This window comes from Loxodonta africana, chromosome 4 (genome assembly GCF_030014295.1).
Source record: "Loxodonta africana isolate mLoxAfr1 chromosome 4, mLoxAfr1.hap2, whole genome shotgun sequence".
In the NCBI taxonomy this organism is placed as follows: Eukaryota; Metazoa; Chordata; class Mammalia; order Proboscidea; family Elephantidae; genus Loxodonta; species Loxodonta africana.
Genome location: NC_087345.1, coordinates 53,313,561 through 53,337,684, shown reverse-complemented (window position 1 = coordinate 53,337,684; position 24,124 = coordinate 53,313,561). Strand labels below are relative to the sequence as shown.

Sequence of the window (24,124 nt, the reverse complement as noted above, 5' to 3'; positions counted from 1 at the left end):
ATTGCTTTTGACTCTTGTAAACAGTTTGGCTTTGTTATGTATTGAAAAGGAGATCGAGCCATCACAGTGCTTTTCTAAAGATAAAGGACATCCCTGATTGCCTTTAAAGGTCCGTGTTTTGGCTCCAGTTCCAGGTTAAATCATTCTTCTATACATGATCAGAGGCAGGTGTTCAGCTTTAAGGATTGACAGGCTTGAAGGAGAAACATGGGGAAGCATGTTTTCTGCTTCAAGGAAACATATTGATTTCTGTTAACAATTCAAAAACTGTAAAAATGGTGGCATGGTAAAATACCAACAGTACTTGGAATTGTCAAATGTTTGCACTCAAGACTCCATGAACCATATATTTTATTTTTTTAAAAATCATATTTATATCCATTTACATAAGACTTACACATTTAAAAAGAAATACATACACAGTAATACATAAATGCCTAGTATATTACAGTAAATCATGGGAAAAAAGTGGCTTCATTTCATAAAAGCATCTGTTGTACAGAATTTATGATGTGGATGATGGTTATTTTTTAAATGACTTAAGTATTTTATTACAATTATAGTAAACTAATCAAACTTAATATCTGACTCTTTGCAAAAGCACATTTTCAGCAAAATGAACCATTACTTTTCATTATTTCCATAGAATTCAGTCTTCACAAAGGTTTCAGTGTTCGTGTTCTTTGATGGTAGTGCAGTTTAGGTAGAGTAGACTGAAAAGACGACATCTAAAATATTTAATGGACACTGTTAGTTCACTGAAAAGTCCCAGACTAGAAAACCCCTTTTCTCCTTCATGCAGCCTGTCTATTCTTGTTCTAACACCAAAAAAATAATGAAAAGGAAATAGCCTAAGGTCTAGCCAATAACTGCATATAATTAACATTTGTTCTTCTCCGGTTTTGTGCAGAAGAGCTTAATAAATGAAAAGAATTCTTCAACTTTGTGGAAAACATGGCATATGTATAAACAAAGGTACTCACAAAATGTCAGCATGCCTTTTGAAAATTTTAAAACGTGCTAATTAATATATTGGGTTGAGGGGACTTATTGCATGGAATAGATTTATATTCTAGTTCATATACTTCACAAGTTCTTTAAAAGATAGTTTTGTTCAATTGTGATAAACTTAAAAAAAAAAAACAAACTACTAAATAACACATTTTAAAGGATCTGCGTCTGAGATATGGCATCTTTGATCCTTTCCAGTCATAATATTAATAAGAAAAGCTGGCAATTACCATTGCTATACAAATAAAAATGAGTAAATAATATGCCCTGAATTACTTTCATAACAAAAATACTATTTTTGAATCGAAAGCAAAATTGGTTGTCTTAAGTTTACTTGATTATAAATAAATACTTTTATCCATTCTAAGGGTAAAAACTAAGAAATATGAACTAGAATGCCATGCAGAAAATACAGATTGCAAATAGAGTAATTCTACTCATCAGTCAAGAGCTAAAAGCAAGCGCTGCTGAGCACATTAATTAGTCATTTGTAAATTAGTGAAGTACATAGTTACCAGGGAAATTATCATGTTATGTGTAGAAGCTACTATTTTTTGGAAAGCCTCTTATTCAGCCAACCTATTGCATACTTTAGATAATGCCTAATTAGATGTCAAATTTATACTATAATTAAAATTTTTAATTTTAGGCTTGTGCATTCTGAAATGAAATCTCTTATCTAAATGATTTTTTTTTTTTTAATCACCATACGCTTCGAATAGTGACCCAAATAAGACAACATAACCAGCACCCATATTAGGCCTACAAGACCAATACTAAATTGTGTGGAGTTTTTAGTTTAAGGCAATGAATAAACAGCGCAAGGTGAGCTGTTCTCTGCCCACAGCTGCTTTCTCTCCCTAGCCCCCTGCACACATTTAGTTCTAAATATTGTTCTAAAAAGTATTTGTCAAAAATGTTGATTCATTGAAAATGGTAGAATATTTTGGCGAAACACAGTTTTGTTTTATTTTTGTTAAAAAAAATGAGTTTTGTGAGCATTTGCACATGTGTAAATCTAGGGTCGCTATGAGTCGGAATCGACTCGACGGCACTGGGTTTTTTTTAAATCTAGGGCACCATGGTTTTACTGACTGCTTTATATGAATTTGAAAGTAACTTCTGTCAAATAACATTTCTCTAAACACAAATGCCTTGGATCATAGGGTTATACTGATAAGTTTTGTGCTAGTCCTTTGTCTCCGTATCATAAAATGTTATTTTGTGTCTCTATTGAGAGTCACAGATACTTAAAATTCATGTTTGTTTTCAACAAATGCAAGTTGCATTGATGAAAATCAACATATTAAATGTTCAAAATTTCGATGGTTACTACTTTGGTTTCTTAGTATGAAATTATATCCAAATTACTGTCTTGTCTCTGACACTATTTACTTTGTGAACCTGCTTAAATCACTATCTGCTTTCTTCAGCCCCCGCTTATAAAAAATACTCACAGAAAATATATATTATTGGGTGTCAAACTCACCAATAAAATGCTAGGTGAATCCATATAAAATACTACCAAATAGTAGATGACAGTGTACAAGCAACCCACTGATGAGGAATAAGAGTGTGACAGGCCTTCAACCAGAGATTTAAACCACAGCAGACAGAAAGTGATACGAAATACTAGATCAAGTTTCAGTACAATGATTCCTTTCCCCACCTAGCAATCCAAAGGGGTTAGTTATCTCACTTCTGTGCTGCCAGGCCATAGCAAAGACTACGGTGTTTATTTACTAGGCTATGTAGGTTCCAGTTTTCTGTTGGTTTGCTTTTTGGCAGTCAAGGGAAACTACTCACAGCAGGTCAGTGCTGCCTCCTTTGAGTGGCTTGTCAACATGAGTATGTGCGAACAGTGGAGTTGTCTAACCTCTGCAGTCTTGATGAAGCAACTGCAAATGGAGAAAAGGGCTTTAGCGGGACTTAGATGATTGAATACAAAGTTTCAGATGAGAAAGATTTCTTTTCCCTGCATATGGGGTCCTGAATATACTAATAGGCTTTCTTTCTCTCAGATATAAGCCACTCACATTCCTCTAGACCAAACTACTAATGAAGAATTATTCCAATGCAATTCAACTGCGCTTTTAAATTGCTGTATATTCCTACCTAGATGAACTGTATAAGAGCAGCTTCCCAGGGTGCTTCTGTTTTTGAAGCAAAGATTTTTCTTAGGGTATTCACTATGGTAAGTATCTTTTATCCTCTAAGTAGTGAAGAGTTTCTATACTATTTTCAATCATGTTAAATTCCTTATGAATTTTGCTAACATGTTTCACAATATGTAACGGGTTATAAGAAACGCAGATTGAAGATCGAGTTTTATGTTGGAACTAATTTTAAGGGCCGTGTGGCTATGGCCTTAAAAAGAAATAATGATTCTATGTGATTATTTTAATAAAGAGAATGTGTGCTTTTTTTTTTTTTTTTATTTAATGCCTATCAAGCAGAAATAACTTTGTGACTCCCATTTCAAAGTTTTCTCTCCTCCCAATGGCTGTTTTTCCTTTGAGAAATATATAACACAAGTCTAATGTCCACAGAAGGAAATATTAATTGGGAAATAACTGATGGTTTTGTGTTTCTTGGTTGTGCAGTGGTTAGGTCCTCAGCTGCTAACCAAAAGGTCTTCAGTTTGGAACCACTAGCTGTGCTTCGGGAGAAAGATGGGGGCAGGCTGCTTCTGTAAAGATTTACAGCCTTGGAAACCCTATGGGGCAGTTTTACCCTGTCCTGCAGGGTTGCAATGAGTCAGAATTGACTCAATGGCAATGGGTTTGGTTTTATTGTGTTTCTTTAACTCTCTTCTCATGGTTGTGCTTGTTTATTTAAGGCCTTCTGCCTTGGTCAGAGGTGAAAATATCTGATGAGTCTGAGTTTCTAAGATGAATATAAAACTTGCAATATTCAAGCATGTAGGATGACAGTGGAGTTGATCTCCACTTAGAGCCAACAGTCCATATCCAACCTTGACCTTAACAATCCATTTACTTAGGGAATAGAAGAGCAAAGAAACACAAGTCATATGAATGTTTATTGTTTTTCCTAAATGTGGACATTACCCCAAAATTTTTTTTAAATGTGAATAAAGTGCCATGAATTCATGCATTAGCACTTTACAAAGGAGTCTGGGTTTTGATAAAAGCAAAGCAAATTTCAAGCACAGCAAACCAACTCAAGAAAAAATGCCAGAAAGCTATGCAAGGTCAGAGAATGACACTAGCTTTTGCTAAACAAGCTTTTTATGTTATAAGCAGAAGAGCAAAACTACTGTACCATCTGTTGCCATCTTCCTTGACTGTCCAGAGGTTGTAGTTAACCTAAATCCAGCTGGTAATGTTTCTGAGGAGCCAGGCATCATACTGATTCCATGTACTTCACGAGGAGGAAACTGCCTTCTCCAGGTCGACCCACGTCTGAAATTCTTGTCATCACTCTGCCAGTACGGAGTCATAATTTGATGAAATAAAAACAAGTAAACTAGGCCAGGTGTGTAAAACTATGTGCTTAGAAACAAGTAATACTGATAATTTCTATTCAGGCTGTGAAATATACACATACAGACACATATATATATATATAATATTTTACTTTATTCAGAAAGGTCTATGACGCCAAAAATGAGAACTTAGAAGACATTAAAACAGAAATGTATTTTTTATAAAGCTTCTGCAATTATTCAAATCAAATATCTGCCATCTATAAAGAAAACATCTTTGAAAACCTGAAACAAAACCTCAACATTTTTCCAAAGCATATTGAATATACTTTGTGACACTTTATTCTAACTGATTTTAAAATGAAATGATTTATCTAATTGAATATGTTGTGCAGTAAATTCTATTTGACTTACACACTTGAATAACTATGTTTCATGAAGTTTGCTTTTGGGGACCCAAAAGATATATGTGCAAAATCTATATATGAAGCAGCCTGGCTGATTTGGGATACTGTAAAACCTATAATCTGTGGAAAAAACTCTGCATTTGTCATTTGCTAGGTTTCAGCTGATAATTGTAATTTGTTGAGAAGCCTGTGCAACCTGAACGTCATCCTTTCAATAAATACACATGCCCTTTAGATGCCCCTGAAAGCATAATGTAACTTTGGTTGCTTTCTTCTTATTACCACATAGTGTCTTCTTGCTCTGTATGTGCACACAAAGCACAAAGTACATAACTATTTTCTCTAAACTGGAAAACAGCAACATGTCATTTAGTGAATGCTATTTGCTATTTGGAAACCCTGGTGGCATAGTAGTTAAGTGCTATGGCTGCTAACCAAGAGGTTGGCAGTTCAAATCCGCCAGGCGCTCCTTGGAAACTCTGGGGCAGTTCTACTCTGTCCTATAGGGTCTCTATGAGTCAGAATCGACTCAACGGCACTGGGTTTTTGGTTTGGTATTTGGTATTCTTTAATCTTCTATTTCCAAGGTAATAAATAATAACAAATTATTTGTGCCTAATTCTAAAGAAAATATGAATCATACTAAACATATCTTGTCCTTTTATACTGAAGTTTCTTGCTTATGGAAAGTCTGTCTGTTCGCTGAAGTAATAGTCAAGTATGGTCTGTTGGCCCCACTAGCTCAGCTGATTTTGGTATGTAGAATACTAGGCTGAAATTTTCAGCTCAGATCATCATTGGTACATAAGGGATTCTTCTTCATAGGCCGCTAATTTAAATAAGTGGCATTCAAAGTCAACATGGGGAAAATGTAGTCATTTACATATAATTACATACTTCCACTATTAGGATCTTTATTATCAATATCTAAATTTTATTTAGGTAAGAGATGTCTGCCACTCTTCTTCTCAACTGCTGGGCTTTATATTGCCCTGGACCTCCAAATGGTTATAAATATAGAAAAGAAACAGAATTTCACTGCTGAGGCCTCTCTTCCTTCTTGATTCTTGGGGAAGTTGTTGCATAAACACGACTATTCTTCAGTTCTGGCACACACTACATCACACTGTAGAACCATACAACTCCTATAGCGTGCTAGTTAAGGGCTCAAAAAACAAGCTAATCAGTTGAGAGCCTGAATCACAATTCCTTACTTTTTGCTTGTTCAATGAAATTAACTGCAGAAAGTGAATAGAAACTATAAGCAACAACATCCTTGGGGAAAAAGTTTTCATGAGGTGGATTCGAAAGATATCCTTTTACTTGTGGTCAAAGTTCACAGCAGCCCATCATCACTTCTCAAATTATTTCAGTAAGTAGAGTCTGAATGCAATCAGCAAAACCCCAGGAACAAGCCCATTCTAGCTCTAGGTAAGTTTGGCTATTGGCGCTCACACTGAAAACAAAACAAAACAAACAAAAAATCTAGGGCAAAAGAGATCACAGGGTTTAAATGATAAAATGTATGTGCTGTGGTTTTAAAATAAGAAAAAGAAGCAGCACATTTTAAAGGCAGATAGCCCCATCTCATTTAATTGACCCAATAGACTTCTGCATGTCCATCACTGCCAGAAAGCAACGCTATAACCTGCATAGGCGAGCCTCTCCACCAGAACAAGTCCTGCAGGTCAACCAGGCATTTTAGAATACAGCCATCTGACTGATCTTGAGTAATTTTAATTAAAATTCCTTTTGTAACTTTCAAGTAAGGAGAAAAATGTATTTAAATGCATGGATGGATATATAACACTATTTTTGAGTCAACAATTGGGAATAAGGATTAAAAAGATTTCATTAATCCTGATATGGCAGGAGTATAAAGTTACAGGAAGGTACCTTAGGTCAGGATGGTAGACCTCATCTGTCTATGATCTCCACAAAAGACAGCTTGGGTTTTGTAATAACAAGGACAACTCTCCTAGCCATTTGAATATGGAATTATTGCCTCATTTTAGAATATGCTGGGTGTATTTAAAAAACTATTTTAATTAATTTATCTTTATAGCCAAGAACAACTGCACTTGGCAATACAGGTTATACCTCTCTGTATTTTCCCCTTCATACTCAAGTTTCCTTCTTACTTCTTCCTTCCAGAAAGATCTTGGAAAAAAATTCAGAAGAATTTGTAAAGGGATTATGAATTCACAGGATTGTCCGATGTCCTTTGTACGAGCCCATCTCAACAGGCTACTTAGCTGCTTATTACTTTAATCATTTAAACATGCAAATATAATCTATAGGGATTCTTACACTCAACATATTTTTCAAGTGCTATAACTGTTAGGATGTTATTCATCTGTTTTTAAGGAAAAATGAAAAGCTTACTATTTATTGAAAGTAAGTTTTCGATTCATCTTAATATCTAAAAACTTACCATGAATATGTTCTGATATTTAAGAAATGAGCACATTCCTTATTTAGAAGCTGAATTTATCAGTATTGTCATTGTTTATAATTTTTTAAAAGGATATTTCAACATTATTTTGTAATCACTGCTCATGGGAAAAACATCTCTTTTCTAATTACACTTTAATGTTTCCATCTGCTGAAATTATAGATCCGAAAACCAGTATATATAAATTTTTTTTTTCCAAAAACAATACTGGGGAACAAAATACTAGATTCTAGCCACAGATCAAGCATCTGTTTAATTTCCAAACATTATCCCTTAAAAGCCAGGATATTCTATCATATTTCTTATACTCTCTAAGATCCTTTGTGAAGGATAGGTAAGGACTTACTTCATCCAGTCGCCGTTCAGTTCCCAGGGCCAAGAGGTTATTGTATTCCCTTTCAAGAATCTGCCTTGCCTGTTGATGTCAAATTAGAGTTATCATCATATTATTGAAGGAAATCATATAGATTATATTTATCTGAGAATGTGTTCCAAGCTCTGCTTTACTTAAAGGGTCTTAAGTTTCCATTCTTTCATGTTTACAAGTCATTGAAAATTCTAGCTATAAATATGAAATACGGCTATTTTCTTTCATCTGTGGGGGTAGAGACAGCCTTGTATATTATTTATTCCTGTTGTCAAGGGGCTTTGATGTCACTTTGTTGCTTTATTCTAATTGAGTATTTTATATAAACTTTGAAATATGTAAAAATAAAATAAAGGTGCTGTTAGACGGCCAAATTCTTATCAAGTCTGTATAGGTAATTCTCAAACCTGGCTGGTACTCATCATATAGTGGAACTTCAGATAATAAAAATTTCTATGACTTAGCTCTCGATAGCTGATTCTTTAGGTGTGTGGTGTGAATTGAGGTTTTAATTTTAATTTTTAAGGAACTCTGATGATTCAAATAATTCAAATGCTAAGTGTCTGTATAATTCAGATATGTAACTAGAATTGATTGTCTCTCAAAGACTCAGTCAGAAATTGAAGGCCATCTGTCAGGGAAATGGTTTTGGGGAATCTAGCATTCAGGTGGGAGGTTGGACCACACAATCTCTAAATCCCTTTCTGCTTTAATTTTAAGATTCTGTTTTGGCTAGAAATCCAGTAGCTTGAAATTAATACCCCAATGACATATTTCAAAGGTTGAGCCAAGTCTCATTAAGAATTATGCATATACAGCCAACTTTTTTTTCTTCTAAAAGATTAGTTCATCATTATATAAACCAGGACATAGTGCAACTACTGCACAGAGGGGCTTGCCTGGGTGTTCTGTGTTGGAATCTGTAATAATAAAGCTAGGCTGCTGTAGTCAAAGTTCTCATCCAGGGCTATAAGGGAGCCGTGCACACCACTCTCAAGAATATTATTTGCATAATCTCGAAGTCCAATTGCTTGTATCCAGCGAATAACTCGGTCATTGCTCCACACCAACACATCTAGGAAAAGAGGTGTACTATTTTAGGCTACAGCATTTTGTGTAATAAACACAACCACTGGTGGAAATGAACCACAGGTATCTGGCCAGATTAGCATTTATGCCGATTTCTTTATCCACCCCCAAATGCACCTGCACCCTTGTGTACATTCACTGCTCTAGATAACTAACCTGTTCTACTTCTTGATCCAAACAAGAAGTTGTCTTTATCAGGTGTGTGTTATCACTGAAATGACAGGACTTCCACACATGGAACAGTCTTTTATATTTTCTTATTACAATGTTTCACCACCAGATGGAGACATTTCTTATCTGTGCCTTATACACATCTCTCCAGTAAACATAGCAAAATGAGAATCTAATACGGTTCTTTATCAGAAGCATTAATTAACCACTACTTTAAATATTGCATAGACTAGAAAAGCCTCTTTTCACCTCAAGCACTATATAAGAGGGCAGTAAGGTACTACAGGAACTCAATTAGATTTACACTTCCTCTACTATTTTGCAAATTCGTTAGTTTCTAATCACGCACTGGTAAAAAAACTCAAGCACTCAGTCAAAAGTTACAAGTCGTTTTTCCTTTTATGTTGCATAATGGTATTTTATTGAGATACAAAACACTTTGAATATTACCCAACCCAGTGCCATGGAGTCAATTCATTTGAATATTATGTTATAAAAATAAAACCTTTATGGAAAATTAAGTCATGCGTGCCTTTCTTAGACCAAAACATAGTTTATTTGATAATTTTTTTTCTATTTCTTTCCATTATGAGTTGACAAGACATTATGTGAACATCAGTAAAACAGTCATAAGTTCATTGAGAAGAAAGTATTTTATGAAACTTAAGAAATGAGAAAAAAATGAAACATTTTTTAATAATCTTGTAGAAAGGCAAATGAGAACCATAATTTACCCTTACAGTAAAAGTAAGTTTTCCCATTAATTTTTTCTCAATGAAATTTTAAACTTTTTTCAGAAAAAATATACAGAATACTCTCTGAAAATATTCTCCAGCTTCAACTGTCTATTTTTTCCCTATTTCAATTATCCACAAAAATCAGGGTGTGTGTGTATGGGGTTTTTTTTGGGGGGAGGATTATTTTTATGCTGTTCAGGTTTTTAAAAAGCATTAATAATTTTTTCTAATACATGGATTTATAATCAACTTGGGCGTTAATCTGCACAATATTAAAGCCATAGAGTAATACCAGCCCCATGGAATGGGGCTAAAGGAAAGGAAGCACAAAACAAAAACAAACAAGAGGAAAAATACCAAGTGTTGGTAAAGACACAGATTAACTGGAATTTTCATTTCTTAATCCACTAATCTATTGAGAATATCATATGATTTTTTCTTCTTTGTTAATTTGGTGAATCATATAGATGAAATTCTCAAATGTTAACCCTAAAATTCCTGGAATAAACTATCTTTCTCATGATATATTATCTTTTAAATTATTGCTGGATTCCGTTGGTCTGAAATTATCTGTTTGTAGTATCCTCATTGGTTATTGGAATCAAAGTTATGCTGATCTCATAAAATGAGTAGGGGGAGTATTCCCTCTTTTTCTAATCCCTGAAGTAATATAAGATTTCTGTTATCTTTTTCTTAAAAATTTGGAAAAACTCACTGATGAAGCTATATGGGCATGAAGTTTTTTTTGTGTGTGTGTGAGAATGTTTACATTGCATATGCAATTTTTGTAAGAGTTGTTGTTGTGTGCTGTCTAGTCATAGACTATTAAATTTTGCTCTTCAGTAATTCCTGGGTTTTCTAGGAATTTGTCCTGTTCTGATTTTTCAAATATATTGGAATAAATGTTTTCATAATATCCTCTAATCATTTTAATATGTATAGGATTTACAGCAATATTGCCATTTAAAATTTCTTGTATTAGTAATTTGTACCATTTCTCTTTTCCCACAGTCCTACCTCATGTTCTTTCTCAGCATCTTTGGTGATTCTGAACTCTGATTTTTGTTTCTATCATTGTAAGATTAACAAAAAACTCTGCTTCATTTTCTTACCCTTTTGGTCTCTGCATTCTGTTCAATTTTTCAGGTTCTAATTCCATGTCTTTTAAAAATATCTCAAAAGGAAAGTTGTGTAAAATGGCAGGTTTTTTCTCTAATAGCCTTTATCTAGAATCCGGGTTCCTCAAGACCTGGATGCTTTGGCAGCTTCATAAACTATTTATTGATTTATTTACCTTTTCTATTTGTTGTTGGTCAGAGTTTGGTCTGTTTCAAGTTATTCCATTGTAGTCAGAAGTGAAAGTTCCCCAGATTAAAGTTTGAGGTTTTGTTGTTGTTTTGTCTCTGCCAATCAATAGCCTTGGTAAAGCATTTGTACAGGAATCTGGAAGCCATAGGAATATCTAACTTACATTATCTCTACTTAGCTCCTCTGTTGTGGCCTGAATAATCTCATCTCAAGAAAAGGGCCTGAGTTTCCCTTTGCATTTAGTTAATGAGGAACATGTGAGGAAAGAACTCACAATTTTCACTTCCCACAAACCTATTACTACATCCTGCTTCATCAAAAGCAGAATAATTCTCTGCAGGAAGTAGGGTAGTTCTTGTCCCCTTCAGAATTTTAGCTCTTTCCTTCCTGACATCTTTAGAAAAACAAGGGGCTTCCTTAATGATCTTTCCTAAATAATGGGAATTTTATATATGTTCAAGGGGTCTCCCTGTGACGGTCCTGAAGCATATCGTTTCCTCTGAGTTTGCATTAGCTTGTTCCACTGAGGTATTAGACCTCAGAAAATGGGCTGTGAGTTGTTTAGCACTTCAGTATTAATCAGGCTCTGTTGTTAGCAACTTATTAGTCTTGAATGGTTACTCCTCTGTGGGGTGAAATGAACTCTGCCTAAAGATTTGGTCTTTGTCCTCGATCCCTGAGGGATAACTGTAAATCCATGAAATTACCCGGGTAAGTGAGATGTCTTTATTATCTATAAGGAGCAGTGGTGGCACATTGGTTAAGCGCTCAGCTGCTAACTGAAAGGTCGGCATTTTGAACCCACCAGCTACTCCTCAGGAGAAAGACGTGGCATTCTGCTTCCATAAAGATTTACAGCCCTGGAAACCCTATGGGGCAGTTCCACTCTGGCCTAATGAGTGGCTATGAGTCAGAATTAACTCAGCAGCAGTGGATTTGTTATCTATAGGCCTCAAGACTACATCTGAGACCTTTTGCTAATTAGGTAACTCAGGTGTGGGCTGGCCAGACCAGAAAGACCACCTTGTGATATTAGCTGATCTCAGGGGATGTGGCCTTATTCAATCTATTATGGCTCTCTAATGAGGCCCCAGTAAAGGCTTGGACACAGAAGCTCAATGGCCTTTCTGAATGGTATAAAACATCAATGGATGTGGAAGGGTTGTACGTCCCTTTTTTGGGGCATAAAAGCTTGGTATTGAGAACTCTCCCCTATCTAGCACTCTGTGTCTTTTCATTTGTATACTTTTTGCTATAACAAAACTGTAATCATAAATATAGCACTATCTTTGAGTTTTGTGGGTCATTCTAGAAAATTATCAAACCAGAGGCAGTAGTGGTAGCAGATATGAGGGGAAGATGGACACACCTGAGCTTAAAAAAAAAAAAAAAAAAATGGGCTGGTATATTGAGGAAGGGAGGGAACCCTCAAATTTGCAGCCAGCAAATCAGAAGTGAAGGATGGTGGACCCCCAAGTTGTATCTGGCATCCTGAAGGGGTAGTGGGAAAACCCCACATTTGTAGCCAGCAGGCCAGAAGTGAGGGTGTCATGAGGACTCCCAAGCTTGCAGCTAGTGTCAGAGGTTTTGGGCAGGCTTGGAAGTCTGGAAGAGTGAGCCCTTTAATTTGTGAGGTCTGACCTAGCTCCCGGAGGTTAGGGTCAGAGCAAAAAGTTCTGCATGTGCAGCTGGTGTCAAAACAAAACTGGCGAACAACAGAATTTGACTTTTTTCCGTGCACACACACTCCTATATCAAGAGCTGTGCAGCTTTTTTGTTTGACAGCAACAATTAACCACTTGTTTTTACTAATTGCAACGTTTTTTGATAGTCTCCTCAAGAACCACAAAAAATGTCCAGTCTTTTTTTTTTCTCTTGTTTTTGTACTAAATAGATTGGAAATAGGAAGTTATTTGTTCTTTTCTAGAGATGGGTTCCTGCTTTGATAATCTAAGACATATTATGTAGTCATCATATTTCTGAAAGTATATATCCACAATAACCAAAAGGTTGGCAGTTTGAATCCCCCAGCCACTCCTTGGAAACCCTCTGGGGCAGTTCTCCTCTGTCCTAAAAGGGTCATTATGAATCTGAACTGACTTGATGACAACAGGTTTGGTTTTGGTTTGGTATATCCACAAAACTCCTTTGCTGCACTATAGTCAAGAGTGATTAAAAATATAAAATATTCCACTTATGGCATGAAAGTAAATACATCAGATACTCAAGCTGTTCCTCCTAAAGAACAGCAAACAGCAAAACTTATTTTATTTTATAAATCAGATTCTTCTTTATAAATATCTTTCCAAGCAAAATTTTTGCCCTGACTTTAAAGCTTTGTAGGGATCCTCTTGACCTAAGCAATAAACAGCTAAAGGTCAGTGTCAACTATATCCTAGCAACCAATTAAATGTTAGTACATTCTTGATATTTCACATGATCTCCTCACTTCAGAAAACTCTTTATGAAGGTCAAGGTTAACTAACACTTCAGAAATGACAGAGACCCCTAGTCACAGTTAAGAGGTACTCCTGTAAATGTCAGCAAATCAGTTATGGGAAATAAGAGCTATTTATGACCTCACTCACAGTTTCTTCTCATGTAGAATTATTTGCATGTAACCATAGTAAAGTCATGGTAGCTTTTTCTCAGGGCCACAATAACCAGCAATTGCGAGATACTAATATAACTTTTGGTGTAGGGCCAAATGAGTAATTGCTCTGCTTTAGCTCTCTCTGAATAGGAAGCAATCCATGTGGTGAGACAAAGCAAAGTAAAAACTAATTGGAAATAAATGCTTCAAAAAGAAAATTAAAAAGTGGTATCCTACAGGTAAAATCTATTCGTGTACTAAAACATCTTTTGTTAGGTCAAGTACAGACTTCCTTCTGGGGTCTGTCTCGGTGGGTCCATTAGTTCCCAAATTTCAATTCAATTCAACGACAATGCATTGAAAACAACCTGCAATTTCCTGGGGTCCTCACATAAAGTGAAATTCAACAACTTGATTTTTATAATGGAAAAATACTTTCTGACTCCTAAGTAATGAATCAAATGATGTGTTACAAGAAATCCATTGTGTGTCTGTCTCCTCCCTGATGAACTGTATATAGAAAATATTTTTAACCGATCACCTTTACATGCATTCAAGCCTATTCTTCCAGAACTATTAAAGTTGCTGGCCATGAACTGCCAAAGATGAAAGTAACTGCTGTGTTGTTTATCACAACTGAAAACTACAAAAGCCTAACAAAAAAAATAAATAAATAAAGACCAAAACAGTGCTGAGCTTTAATACTGGGGCTGGTGGGGGGAAGGAGGGTAAGAGGCAACATGTACTTTTTTTTTTTATACCTGAAGTAAGCCCCAAAAGAAATGAAGGTGAAAATAAAGAGATTCATCCCTAATACTTTTAATGTACAAACGCCTATTGAATTTGATGAATTGCTTCCACATGTCAACTCCTCGGTAATGGGAAACAGAGAAATTTAACTGATAAGTACATTATTTTTCATGCAGCTTATATACAGTTTTTCCCTCCAAAAATCTGGTTACATTCCCCTCAATATGGCTCTTTTTCCTTAAATAACACAAGTGGTCAACTGATATTTACCGAAAATAGCCTGATGATACTTATATTTTATATTTTTTCATTCAACAACAATAGTAAGATGACAGGAGTCTCTAGCAAGTATAGGATCTGATATATTTCTCTTTTAAACCATTCTTTCTCCTGTATATTAAGGTAGTTGTCAACATTTAGAGGGATCATTATTAAATATAGTGCTTTTAAACATAAATATGAATATGGAATGTTTGACACTTGTCATCATTCAGGTCATTTTTGTACACATAGTTTTAGCAGTTAGCAATGATCCTAAAATAATTTTAAACTAGTCTTGTTATGGGAAACCCTGATGGTATAGAGGTTAAGTGCTAGGGCTGCTAACCAAGAGGTTGGCAGTTCATATCCACCAGGTGCTCCTTGGAAACTCTATGGGACAGTTCTACTCTGTCCTATAGGGTCACTATGAGTTGGAATTGACTTGACAGCAGTGGGTTTTTGGTTTAATCTTATTATGAGAAAAAAAAAATCCATATTATTTCTGACTGTTTATTCTAATTATAAAACTATATTACAAAAATAAAATTTCTGGGAAGTGAAATATAATCCAAATGATATAAACCAAAGAGGAGCTGCCATGAAATAAACAAATAATATACATTTTTCTTTAAATCAATGACAAAATTTCATTAAGAGTTTGACAAAAATATCTACATGGAGGCACCTTTAGTAAAACATAATGCATAATTAATAAGCTCAGAGAAATAAATCTCAATTCAAAAAATCAAGAATATGTCCCAAGTGGAATATTCACCTTATAATGTGACAGTACCCCTTTCAGTGTTTTAATCAGAAAAGTACTGAAAAGAAATAATGATGACATTCGTTGGATACTTATATTAGTTAATGACCATAGTAACAATTATTGTATCTTACATTCACAAAAGCAAACACTAACAATCCCAGAGAAAAGACATTTGATGTGAAAGAAAGACATTACCTTTTATTTCATGTTGACTTGCTTCTCGTCTTCTTTCTAGCTCTTTTCTGTCATAATTCAACCTCTTTAAGCACATTATTCCATATTGTAAACTTGTTCTGTTTTTTTTTTTTAAAGAGGAAAACAAGTTGAATTTACTTTTACTTCAGATAAAGCATGTTCATTGATTAAGCATAGTCACCACTATGTGATACTTCTTAAGGAAATAGGTTAATAATAATTATATTTATGACTAACCCCTTTAGTATTGGAAGGACAATAAAATTACAGTTATTCTAAGCACATATCTCAATATAATTGTAAAGATTAGAAAAATTATCTTCAGCATAAGAAAAATATAGTCTGAAAATAATTATAGGTCATGTTGTTTGTCATCCATAATTTCCAGACTGACGAATATTCATTTTATTTATTTTAAAAGAATTTAGAGTCCTATCCATGAGTTTTTATCCATGAGTTTAGGAGCCCTGGTTGTGCAGTGGTTAAAGCATTTGCTGCTAACAAAAAGTCAGCCGTTTGAACCTACCAGTCCCTCCGTAGGAGAAGGATGTGGCAGTTCGTTTCTGTAAAGATTACAGTTTTGGAAAACCTATGGGGCAGTCCTACTTTGTCCTACAGAATTGCTATGAGTGGGAATCAACTCAACGGCAATGGATTTGGTTTTTTTGTGGGTTATCTATGAGTTGAAATTGACTCAATGGCAACAGGTTTACTATGTATACAGTAAGTATTACAGATTGAATTGTGTACCCCAGAAATATGTGTCATAAATCCTAACCCCATACCTGTGGTCATAATCCCATTTGGGAATTTTTTGTTACATTAATGAGTTAAAATAAGTGTAGGATGTGTCTTACATCAATTTATTTTGAGATATAAAATGCAGATTGAGTAAGTAAGTAAGCAGAGATGGGGGAAGATAGATGCCATACCTCATGAAGGTCACCAAGGCACTGAGAAACAGAAGCTGAATAGAGACAAGGACCTTTCCTCAGAGTCTACAGAGAAAGAAAGCCTTCCCCTAGCACCAGTGCCCTGAATTTGTACTTCTAGCTTTCTAAATTGTAAGAAAATAAATTTCTGTTTGTTAAAGCTACCCACTTGTGGTATTTCTGTTAGGGCAGCTCTACATATTTAAGACAGTAAGGAATTTATAAGAGATAGATGTGCTCTTTTTAAACTGAAGAGAAAAAATATATATGTATAAACATGAGTCAGTAATAAAAAACAGAACCAAATGACAAATTATTAAATAGTCAACAACTCTCAGTTATAAAGAAACATGTAAAAGGAACAAAAATCAGCAGACATTGAAATTGTGTGTAAAATGGACATTATTGAAAAGCATAGAATTAACTGACTCTTAATGGATCAGGTTAGCCGAGAAAGGATTGTTATGGAAAACAGTGCACTGTGAACACAGTATTTTGGATGGGATTTTAAATATGTGGTGATAGCATTGAAAATCCATGTTAGGAAGCAAGGAGAAATATGGTTATATGTGGAGAGTGGCTTGCATTCCAGAGAAGTTCAGAATACATGCAGATAATAGGGAATTACTGAACAACTTGATGGGAGGGAAAATGGTATCAAAATTTTTGGTCTAAGAAAGAATAATCTGCTAGCAAAATAGAATCTCAAGGAAACAGGTAATTCTAGGGCATAGGGAAACTAACTAAGGCATTAAAAAAAAAAAAAAAAAAGGGTACCAATAAGGATAACAGCGATGAACATGAATTGAAAATCCAGAGAAAACCAGAGATGTTCAGAGAGAAGAAAGACGTGGCGATATTAGATCTAAAGGACAGAAAGGTGTGACAAAAAAAGTGAATCTCTTCTGGTCTTAGGTTTCAAGAGTAAAAAAATTTTCAATATCAGTTATTTCTTAAGTTTATAGGAATATGCACAAAGTTAGAAATACACAGTGACCAAGCTATGCCTATGTGTTGGATGAATTTCTAAGTCCTCAAGACAATGTTGATTTCAAATATTTTAGAATCAGAGATGAAAGGAAGGAGACCTTCATTGAATGAGATAACATATTAGATAACATTGATAATATCTATCATAGATATTAGGCAACCTGAGGTTAACTAGTGGTTCTTGGTTACTTTCTGATAAATTTTCATTAGTATGTAATATAAAATTTAATATAAAGAAGATATACACTATTATGGTAATGTCTGTAGGAGGGGAAACGGTTGAAAACACAATGAGATGCAGTATTCAGTCAGGTACTATTTTAAGTCAGAGCTAAGTGTAACATTAGGATGAAGCCTATGCATTTTCTAGAATAAACTCGTTCAACGTAATAACCATTTCTATTCAAATAATAAAGAAATGCTGAAGTTGATCACATGAAGAATAGGAAAACTGAACACAAGTGTGCTGTCAACAAATTCTAGTGTTCGCAAGTCTCATGTAACCACACCAAAGTTGAGAACCACAGGTGTAAATATTCAGTGACAAGGAACTCACTACCTTACAATGTATACACTACCTGAAACCCTCTTGACACTGAGTCGATTTCAACTCATAGTGACCCTATAGGACAGAGGAGAACTGCTCCAAGGAGCACCTGATGGATTCAAACTGCCAACCTTTTGGTTAGCAGCTGTAGCTCTTTACCACTACACCACCAGGGTTTCGATAAGCACATACTTAGAACACATATAAATACATAAAAAAAAAGGTAAAATCATAAAATATGGAATTTCCTAAAGATAATACAAAAAAGAAGGATTTATATTCTTTGAGGAGAATTTTGTTCATGTATTGTTCTTTGGGCATACAATACGCACATGTTCCTACATTTGATAATCCCTGAAATTTGCTGCTTGAAAATATTTTGCCAAATAGTTGTACTCTGATATTTTGGATAGTACCTATTTTCTATTACCTAAACATCTTTTTTTTTTTTAACATCTATTTTTTGTTTGTTTGTTTTGATAAAATATAAATTACTCATTCTCGTTTCACTTTAATTATTCTTTGAAATGAACCTACCGATGGAAACTATCCACCATTTTTAAATGGACACGGAGATCTTTTTTTGTTAGATGATCTAACATCCTTGCATCTACCAAGCATTCCATAAAGTAACTTCTGTATTGAGGTAACCCCAGACTGGGAAGCCATTCATTTCCAATCCACTCGTGGTTCATATCTCCATAAGCCAAGGTCTGTAGAAAAACCGGACACTAGAATTGTTTTATAGCAGTCAAGTTTCTTAACCAATAAAATGATATGGTAAATGGAGGCCATCACTATTATTATAACATATTTAATTAGCATGCTGTATGGGTTTTTTTTTTGGTTTATGGAATAATGCAGATAATATTTAACCTATAAGTACTTGATTTATAGGCAGTCCTCAGATTACAAATGAGTTCCATTACTAAGTCTGTTTTTAAGTTGAATTTGTGCACAAGTCAGAACACTTTAGGTACAGTTCATATGAAATATCAGTCAAATGTTCATCTTAGTATATAGTGTACCTTTCTATGCATAAAAATATTAAAGAAACACTTCTAGATATACTAAAACATCACTAACATAATAATACAAAAATAATAATAATGTTTTTACGTGTACCACAAAGTAACTTTCATTTGTTATTACAAACCAATGTATGTACCTTGAATTTTTAATACAATAGGCTTTATGAGGGTTAGTTTATAATTAGGGGTTGCACATAAGTTGGATATTCTTAACCTTGGAACTGCCTGTACTTTGGTACAATATGGAACTCTGGGTAGATTTATCAGGTTTGCTGCCCATAAAAAACTACTATGCCTATTTTGTATTCTCAAAATTAACTATATCTTATTCAAGTATATACTTTGTTAGTAAGAAAATTATCATTAGTGTTATAGCACAAATTCTCAGCTTAAGATTTTTAATGTTGATTAAGTTACTTTATTTTTGTCTCATTTATATTTTGTTTTAATCTGTTAGCTGACTCAAAGGTTTCCCTCTTTTCAGTTACTACAGTGCAAACCTTGATGTCAGAGAGAAACCTCTGTAAATGAAGAGAGAAAAGAGCAATGAGGTTAGAAAGACAGAATGCTGAAGCTTAATATGGACATTTTTGTTTGGTTTTGGTTTTTTGGTTATTAAAACAGGTGGCAAGAATTTCATAAATATCATTGAAAAAATCAGTCTTTTCTAGAAATCAATCAACACAGATTCTGCACTTAAATAGGATGGACATAATAAAAATCTAAGACAGATAGTCTGATCATTTAACATAACAATATGGGCTGCTCTTACCAAACACTGTTTAAAACAGTTAAAATGAAAACTAAATGCAACTATCATCCCAAAGCCATTTTTTTTAATAAAAAAGAGCCATTAAATTTAGTGTTTCCTATTTAGTTCCTTAACATACTTTAAATACATAATTATTTTAACTATAGCATGTAAGTATTTATATCACAATTTGTATTTATATCAAATGTTCCCCCCCTTTTTACGGTAAATTATGAAGAATGGTGAAAATCGTACAAAGATGAAAATCTAATGCATCCCTAATTTACTGACTGGCTAAATAAAAGGCATAGTATAACTACAAAAATTTTATTATATTCTAAGGTTGTAGTCACTTTGAACACTTAAATTTACTTTTGGCAACGTGCATTTATTCTTTCAAGAATCCAACAGATGGAAACGCTGAAAAAAATGCACAGCTCCCTTCCAAAGCTATTTGTTCAAAATACAGATGCTTGGCTCATATAAATGGGAGTGACCTCTGACTGTAATCCATGATGCTGACACAGTCCCTCCAGCTCCAATCTTGAAAATTTTTTCCATTATACCTTAAGGCGTCTGAGACTCCAACTATGTCTCCTCCCTCCCTCTTTAGGTCTAAGTTGAATAATTCCTAATTAAGCACATTCAAGGGAATTTCAGAGAAATTTAAGTTCCACATCACTTTTTGATGATCATCTTCTTTGTACAATATGGTGATTTAAAAAGACATGTATGGTATTAAGTATACTGTGCACTGAAGTATACCTACTGGCTTAATCATAAGCCAAGTGCGGCTTTATATTATAAGACATGCTAGTTTTTTTACTGCTCATCCTCATAGCCTACCAGATGATATAAATTGCTATAAAGCATATGCATTTCCTACCTGGGCCCAGCTTCCTTCCTCAGATTCTTTCTGTGGTAGCAGCAGGGAATCATTAATAAAGCAGGGAAAGATAAAATAATGTCAAATGAATACTGTAAAATTTTTCTAGCAGAAACAAAATTGTTATAGAAAATGTTAATTAGTATGACATTATGATATACACAGATAAATACACAAATTCTTAGATTCACACTAATCAATTCAGAAGTTCAAGGAAAACTACATAATTTTTAATTAGTTCTATTTTAAACATACACGACATATGAGAATTTGTGATGTTGTAAACATTTGATCTTATCATTCCCAATCTTTTCTAGTTCTTAAGTGTATGATTTCCTAAATATAAAGAACTACAATAAAATTTTCTGATCCCATATAGATATAAGCAGGAAAAAAATTATGTAAATTAAACTAATAAAGTTAAAAAATAATATTTTCCATCTAAAATAACTTTGTGGTACTCAAATAGATTTTAACAACAGCCATTGAAAATCAAAACCAAACCAAACCAAACCAAACTAAACTACATCACCTGGCATTTTAACTTATCATAAAATTCTATATGATTAATTTTTCAAATAGGGATAAAGTTGAAAGGATGTTATTTTTTTTAAAGCTTCTAAAAACAAAATGTATAACATGCCAACTTTGTTACTTTATGTGAAACATGACTATATGTATCATATTTTAAAAAGCAAGATTACAATCAGAGTCACCAGAAAGTTTTTAAAACAGATTCTCGGCAATACCAAATTAACTTAACACTCTTTTTTTGTTTTAATGTTTGTCAAACCCCAAAACTTGAGATGGTCAAGCACAAGTAACTAGATAATTATATTAAAAATGAGCCTTCAAAGTAGACTATTCTTTTGCAAGATTAATTTGGGTGTAATAGCATGTATTACTCATAAACACACCAATACTAAATGATGTGTGATACAAAAAATTACCAATGTTGCAAAATGCATACATAAGTTTTATTAGTTTCTTGATTATTGTCTGTCTTTTCATAAACTCATGATATTAACACAATCTAGCACAGAAATGTCAGCCGGGTTAAACAAAACTGTAATGAAGAATGTTCATTAACATTGCATTTAACTACCTAAACACACCCCGTTACTCTGGTTTACCATAAACAAAATAGCTTTTTTTCATCTAAATGGCAGCAATATAGTTTTCTTTTTCATGTTCAACAAAGTAGTAATGACTAACCACTTTTGCTGGAGCTGCAAGATTTTCCATTTCTTCATGGGTCACCCAAACGTTGCCTGAAGGCTAGTGAGGAGGCCCAGAGGGAAGCAGTGGAATCCAGCGGTAAGCAGTGGTAAAGAAGAAAGGCAGCGCCACTGTAAGTTAACAGCATCACACCAACACGACAGTGCTCTTGCGTCTACAGCATGCATGAGAGAGACCGCATTGTGGTTTGCTCAGAGCTCCCTTTTTCTTCTACTTAAAAAGATTAAATAGAAACAGGTATGCTGTGAAGCTCATGTGCAGTAGATCTAAAATTATATTTCTGTGATTATCAATCAGGAAAAAGGCATGATCAAAATTTGCATTTCCAAGGCAGGCACTATTGATCCACATTCTGTAACAACGAAGAATTAATTTGCTCTGTAGAAGAACTCCTTTTTTCCTGAAAAAAATGGGATATGTACTTTGTAGTGCTATTACCAGTATTTCAGTCACTCGATTTTCATTTTCTAGTGTCCTTGGAAAAAGAAAATCGACTGTCAATACAAAGCTCTATATACTCTCATAGCCTCTCTGAAAATCAGTATCAACTTTTTCCTAAGGATTTTTTTCCTTTTTGAAATTCAGTAAATATGTTGTTTTCCTGTATTCCTAAAAACAAAAAAGAAGTGCTATTTTTGGTTTAACATAAGTTATTTTTCAGCTTCACTGAATACCATGCCAGAAATTACAAAGACTATATACTTCTTGAAAACCCTGGTGGCATAGCGGTTAAGAGGTATGGCTGCTAACCAGAAGGTCGGCAGTTAGAATCCACCAGGCGCTCCTTGGAAACTCTGTGGGGCAGTTCTACTCTGTCCTATAGGGTCGCTATGAGTTAAAATCGACTCAACAACAGCGGGTTATATATTTCTTACTTTTTAGCAGTGTTCTATACAATTATAGAGAAGAATATGATGTAAACAAAGTTTTGAAATTTTTCTCCAGCAGAGACTACTCCATGAGACAGTCTCATTTGCCTTCTAAATAAAACTATTGACATCTGTTCTATACATGGAATAACGTACAGTTTCTAAATCAAAGTCTACTTAGTCATATACAGGCCAGGAATATCACTGGAGGGGCTGATCACTGAAAACTACTTCTCAACAAATTCTATTTCACTGGCAATTATTTGTGAACACTGCAAGGCCATCCAAGCACAGCAATCCAGTCTTCACAATGGAATAACTTCCTATGTATTGCTTGTTACTTGTTCAGAAAGGAGTCCAGTTTTAAAGAATTGGAAGTAGCAAAGTGGATACTCAAACAGAAGACAACACCATAATTCATGCTGGGTTTCCCTACCACTTGCATAGTACAATGCTTGACTGTGTGTACCTATAAAATACATTTAGAATATAGGAGCTATCCATTCCATGATAAGCTCTTCTTCCTCAGACTTCTGAAAATGGTGCTCATTATAAATAGGAAGTTGCATATGAATATTAAAAAAAAAAAAAGTTGTCGTCGAGTCATTTCCAACTCTATGGCAACCCTATAGGACAGGGTAGAACTGCCCCATACAGTTTCCAAGGAGCACCTGGTGGATTCGAACTGCTGACCTTTTGGTTAGTAGCTGTAGCTCTTAACCACTATGCTACCAGGGTGTCCTACATATGAATATACTAAACATTAAATCTTTTGGAAGAAACAGGTCTTATTGACTTTCCGGGAACTGCACAATGATAAAAAGAACTGTACACTCATTTGTCATCTTTCTTTAACACTCAGGGATGGCAGTACTTTGCCTGAATGGCTGAACTCTTTGTTCAGAGATTCAGAGATTACCTGAGAGGAAATTAATTTCTTCTACAATGACTTCTGCAGCTTCTACCTTGATTCTGATTCCAAATAACAAAATCCTAGCTCCTTCTATAAGAAACTTGACTGGTATTATTTCTTAGAGAAATAGATACATGTGTAATTTCTTTCACAGGTTATCTTAAGTTCTATGTTAGCCAGTTCATAACCATCTTCTGAGAGGGGCAAGATACTGGAAACTATGTTTTTATCTGTATCTTTATATGCACAAGGAGTATATACCAAGGAACTCTTCTGAAGTAAGGTTGGCAAACTTTTAGAAAACATATGTTAGTTGTTCACCCCTTCTCCTCAATTTTACTAGCTAGGAGTATTGCCTGCCCTAGAACCTTATTAAAAGTAACTCACAAAATAATTTCTTCACAACCCCGC

At 34.4% G+C, this 24,124-nt stretch overlaps 1 protein-coding gene across 8 annotated transcripts in view; it reads right to left on the bottom strand.

The window, feature by feature from the left end:
• Positions 1 to 699: 699 nt before the first annotated feature.
• Positions 700 to 24,124, bottom strand: part of PPFIA2 (PTPRF interacting protein alpha 2) — a 552,369-nt gene continuing 528,944 nt past the window's right edge. For 2 of the 8 annotated variants that reach the window (XM_003405226.3, XM_003405230.3), the window contains exons 23-30: positions 21,908 to 21,970; positions 20,693 to 20,722; positions 18,562 to 18,755; positions 15,556 to 15,653; positions 8,585 to 8,760; positions 7,665 to 7,733; positions 4,294 to 4,453; positions 700 to 728 (exon numbers count right to left, since the gene is read on the bottom strand). In XM_003405226.3, the coding sequence (XP_003405274.2) occupies positions 700 to 728; positions 4,294 to 4,453; positions 7,665 to 7,733; positions 8,585 to 8,760; positions 15,556 to 15,653; positions 18,562 to 18,755; positions 20,693 to 20,722; positions 21,908 to 21,970 (819 nt within the window). Of the gene's footprint in view, positions 729 to 2,233; positions 2,910 to 4,293; positions 4,454 to 7,664; positions 7,734 to 8,584; positions 8,761 to 15,555; positions 15,654 to 18,561; positions 18,756 to 20,692; positions 20,723 to 21,907; positions 21,971 to 24,124 lie in introns of those variants that run through there. The other 6 variants (XM_023559226.2, XM_003405232.4, XM_064283784.1 and 3 more) reach the window with 5 other exon arrangements.